Source organism: Clupea harengus, chromosome 13 (genome assembly GCF_900700415.2).
Source record: "Clupea harengus chromosome 13, Ch_v2.0.2, whole genome shotgun sequence".
Lineage (NCBI taxonomy): Eukaryota > Metazoa > Chordata > Actinopteri > Clupeiformes > Clupeidae > Clupea > Clupea harengus.
The window spans coordinates 22,164,030-22,169,029 of record NC_045164.1 but is presented as its reverse complement, the minus strand read 5'-3'; the positions used below and the strand labels follow the sequence as shown (position 1 = coordinate 22,169,029).

The window sequence follows — 5,000 nt, the reverse complement described above, 5'->3', positions numbered from 1 at the left end:
GGGGGGGGGGGGGGGTGGGGGGGTTGGAAAAAAGTGGGCTAGCCAAATGTAATTTAGCCTGGAGAGCTGCCTGTGTGTGTTGGTATACAAAACTTCCTTTGGCTGGAGAGGCAGTGTGAGCCAGCAAGACTCTTGAAAAATGCATGCCTAGGCTCTGCTTCCACTGCTGCTGCTGCTGCTGCCGCTGCTGTCGGTGCGCCGGCTGCAGACGCTTTGAAACAGTGAGCGGCGTTCCCTTGTTGGGAATTCTGCCGCAGGAATTCCTGCATGTTCTGAATATTTTGAGGTGGGAGGCGCTTGTGACCCCCGCGCTAAAGGGAACCCCCCACTGCCTGGGCCCATTCTGGCCCTGTGAATAGTGTGAATACAATAAGCGCCACTTTATCTTTTCTTTCTCTCTCTCCCTTCCTCCCTTCCTCCCGCTTCCCTCTTCCCTTCCTCCCTCCCTTTCCTTCTTTGCTTTACCTCTTTTTCTCCGCTCTCTAAGTGATTATGGGTGAGAATGAGAGTTTCTGTCTGTGTGTGTGTGTGTGTGTGTGTGTGTGTGTGTGTGTGTGTGTGTGTGTGTCAATATGCTAGTAGAGAAGGGAACCAGATAGTGAGCCCTTAAGGTTCAGGGCTGTCCCCCCCCCCCCCCCCCCCCCCTTGTGAGCCCAGGCTGCGTTTGAAACCTTAGGAGCGGCCCGTGAGGCAGCGGCGGCCACAGGTCACCTGCATCCCTCCGCTGGGAGAGGCCGCAGTCTCGCAGAGAAATCGTCCGTGGACCTAAATGTGGTGCTAAAAAGAAGAAGAAGAAGAAGAAGAAGAAGAAGAAAGAGGAGGAGGAGTAGGAGGAGAAAAAAAGATCATTCTCTGCCACACAGCGCCGGCCACTAGAGCATGGCCTATAAAGTTTTGCGCAAACACTCCTTCAGAGAAATGAATGGGGAAAGGCAAGCAGCTGTGCTGGAAACGTCTCGACAGATTGACTTACAGCTTTTGGCCGGGGAGCTGAAATTGGGAGCGCGGATCGCCCTCGCCGCTCGCCCTCTGGTTGCTGTCCACTGATGAGCTCCCTATTGACAGTGACGCGGTAGGACGCGGCGCGGCGGGGGGGGGGGGGGGGGGTGACGAGCTTCGTCGTCACATTGTTGTTTTCTTTGCGAGGGTGTCGCGCTGGTTGTCCTCCGCGCGCTGCTCCGCTGAGCCGAAGTGACGGCGCTCTAATCTGTAAGTCAACAGAAAAAATGGCTGACACCTTTTTGATGCGTGTCCGCCCCGGCGAGAGGAACAGGTAGCGCCAATTAAAGCGGCCCTTCGGAGTAATCAGATCATATCGGATTACCCCGCTTTCCTCTGATAATGTCAGGAAGTGCCTTGAGTGGAGAGGAGACGGGGACACGCCGACAAGAGACAAGGATGTAGGGCAAGATACTGGCAGACGCAGAGGAAATTCAAAGACAGAGGGGGAGAAAAAGAGAGAGAGAGGGATAGAGAGAGAGAGAAAAAGGAGAGCCAAAAAGAGAGAATAGGGGAGTGAATGGAGGACATGCAGAGGCTCCATGACAAAGGAAACTGCCGGGGTGGTTGTGCTGCTGCTGCTGCTGCTGCTGCTGCTGCCGCCGCCGCCACTGCTGGAGGTGGAGGGGGTTGGAGAGTAGCACTAACCTGATTTGTGCACAGGGGCGATGCAGGGCCGTGTGTGAGGAGGGTCATAAAAAATTCTCTCCCCGGTTAGCCGCGGGGCATCTCCCTGAGCCTGTGGCCTGCTCCAGTCGCTGGCCGGCCCTCTAATTGCCACATAGACTCCGCCACACATGGGCACATGAGATGACATTTTGGCTCCTGCTCGCCCGGCCAGCACCGCGGCACACAGCCACCCCCTTCGCACTAGTTGCTAAGACGCTGTCATAAACCATTAGCAGCCGGGCCCAGTTCGCCCGTGGCATTTCCTCATGGCATCAGCGAAAAAACGAGCATAAATCTGCCGATGGAGCCTGCTGCTGGACTAATGAGGCTGAGAGCTTGTTTATGGACTAGCATCATTTTTATGATTATTTCCACCCTTTCAGACTCGCCTTTATTCGGGTGGCGGTGGAGAAGTCAGGCCTGGCGACACACAGTCACCGTCGCTGACATTTTAAAACCGCCGCTCAGGGCAGCGGCCGTGTGCCGTGTGCCGCTGCCCGCATGCTTCGGCTTTGCACACCAGCGTTCAGAGCAAAGGAGAAAGAAAAAAAAAGAAAGAAAAAAGAGAGAGAGCGAGAGAGAGAGGGAGGGACTGAGGGAGGGAGAGAGGAGAAGAAATTAGCCCCAGACCTCATGGAGGTGATCGGTATCAAATTGCAGCGAAAATGGAAATGCCAATAAAATTGACGGCTCCGGCTCTGTTTTCCCCCCCACCTTCCTCTCCTCCTTTCTTTGAGGGTTCGCGTCGGAGAGGTCAGGCTCTAGGAGAAATATTCAGGGAATGAGGTTAAACATCATCTTAAGGAGAGGAGGAGAGAGCAGAGCGAGGGAAGCCCAACGAAAACAAGCACACAACACACTAGCTCACCCCAGACTGCCTCTCCCCACCCCCTCAGATCTCTCTCTCTCTCTCTCTCTTTCTCTCTCTCTCTCTCTCTCTCTCCCTCCCTCCCTCCTCTGTTCTGATATCCCATGTTTGCTTCTGTTTTCCTAACTCGCATGGGACGAGCCCTGGGTTTATTATTCTAAGCTTTGCTGAACATGAACTGGTCTTTACACCGGATTGAGAGCATTTGCTTCCAATGAAAATCTTGTCTAAGATTACAAACCAGCGGTCCCTTTTTCCTCCCAGGTTGGAGCAGTGAGGGTCTGTTTGCCTAAAAGCAGTAGGAAGGACAAACTCTTCATTAGGGCTGGGATGTTTTTGGCATTAGTTGATGATGCAATCAAAACGGTCTTTTAATGAGTTTTCGTGTGAACATGTGTGTTTTTGATCAGTGCAGGGGGGGGGGGGGGTTGGTATCAATTCTTGCTTGGGTCAGTCACTCCTGCAGTCGTTTCGTTTGAACAGCTCCACTCCAGTGGGTTTCTACATAAGTCTTCACTTTAGAGAAATCTCCTCTCTGCTTGTGGAGGCTGGCTGTGTCTCGGAGCGAGGCTGGGCTGGGAAAAAAAGCGCTGGCTGAGTGTTTTATATGGAATGTAGAAAGCCTGCGCTCTCCTAATGGCGTATATAATTCAGGTGCCCTCAAGGCATGCTTTCAGGAATTCTTTTGCCTGAGGTAATCGGGAGCAAAGACTGTTTTAGGCCCTTGATTATTCCATTGATGCGCAAAGCCGGGAAAAAAGTTATCTCCAACCGGATTACCGCTGACATTTCCATTAATTATCAATGAATCGGGGCTTATGCAGGTGCCTTGTGTCACCCTCCCACCCCCACCCCACGCCACCCTCCTAAAGAAAATCGGAGCCCGAAAGAGAAGAGTTGAAATGCAGTTATCTTTACCTGGGCGCTGTGAATAGCATCAGGCCTGCGAGCTTCTTTATGCGTAATCAATCAAAAAACAGTTTCCCCCACACCGCTCGCAGGCTCTGGCCCCCTCGCTGCAGAGCACACAGACAAAAGTGAGTTATCCCATTGAAATATCCAGCACCGTGCGCTTGTTTACCTGTCTCATGTTTCTTTTATGATGTATTATTTCACCTGGGCCTGGGATTGATGCTTTTCTTGAATTATGATAATAACAATTATGAAAAGCGGCATTCTTCTTCTCCTTTTCTGTCCCCTTCTTCTTCTTCTTCTTCTTCTTCTTCTTCGAGGCAGGGATAGAGGGAGCCTCGCATCATGGAAAGAATTCGAGCATAATTGGGGTGGGTATGAATGAGACAGTGCGTGGCGTTTATTCTCGCTGCATTCATCAGGGGCACACTAGGCCCCAAGTGCAGTCCCCCCCCAGTTCAAAAAGCAAGCTAAGCCCTCTCCCCTCTTACTCTCTCTTTCTCTCCCTTTCTCTGTCTCTCCCTTTCTCTCTCTTTCTCTCTTTCTCACTCTCTCTGCCCCTCTCCCCTGGTTTGCTTAAGGGCCGTTAATGAAGCCTTATCGAGCGCCCACAGGTTGCTGTAAGCACCCGTGAAGCATTGTCATTAAAATGCTGGTGGTTTTGAAAAGGCGTCTGTTTGTGAGGGAGCTGTATACCCCCCTTCCCTTTTGTATTGCTGTGTAACCACCCCCCTGCTCCTCTCTGCCACCCCCCCCTCCCCCCTCCCACCTGAGGTAATAATGCACCCAGGGCAAGCTTCAATAAATATTCCCCCCCTTAGGATAACAAAGACTAAATCTCGCTGTCATTTTCAATTCTTTGGTGACTCAGAGCACCAGATAGAAGAGTGGGTGAGAACGCCACCTTACAACTCCTTTGTGCACCCGCTTCTCTTTTCTCTCCCTTCTATCCGTTTCTCTTTTCTCTCCCCTTCTTTCCGTTTTCCTTTCTGCTCTCTTTTTCATTTCATTCTCCTTTGGTTGTGACAGCTGTGGGTGCGGGGGAATGGGGAGAAAAAAAAAGGTTATTTATGAAACTATTAAAAATGAATGCATTCAGAGGTGCTCTATCCCAGGCGTATCAGAGCCGTATTGTTGCTCTCACCCACATTGTATGAAAAGCAGGCTCTGTGAGTTTGCATGTGTTTGTATGTGTTTGTGTTGAGTTTAAGTGTGTGTGTGTGTGTGTGTGTGTGTGTTTATGCATGTGCTTGTGTAGGTGGATGCCTGTGCATGTGAGTGTCAGTTACAGCTGAACGAGAGAAAAATATAGCCGATCGCTAACCAGGCCCGTGCTAACTCTCTGGCTGTGTTGTGTTGTGTTGTTCTAACAGGTGACGTCCTGGACAACAGCGTGGCCTCTCCCAGCACAGGGGACGACGACGACCCCGACAAAGAGAAGAAGCGCAATAAAAAACGAGGAATCTTTCCCAAAGTCGCCACCAACATCATGAGGGCATGGCTCTTCCAGCACTTGACGGTAAGTTCAGCATACCCATGCTCCCTGCCTGCC

General features: G+C 51.6%; 1 protein-coding gene across 1 annotated transcript in view; it reads left to right on the top strand.

The window, feature by feature from the left end:
- Nucleotides 1-5,000, top strand: part of meis1b (Meis homeobox 1 b) — a 74,755-nt gene that overhangs the window by 27,782 nt on the left and 41,973 nt on the right. The window contains exon 8 of the mRNA XM_012819917.3: nt 4,822-4,967. Within this exon, the coding sequence (XP_012675371.1) occupies nt 4,822-4,967 (146 nt within the window). The remainder of the gene's footprint in view (nt 1-4,821; nt 4,968-5,000) is intronic.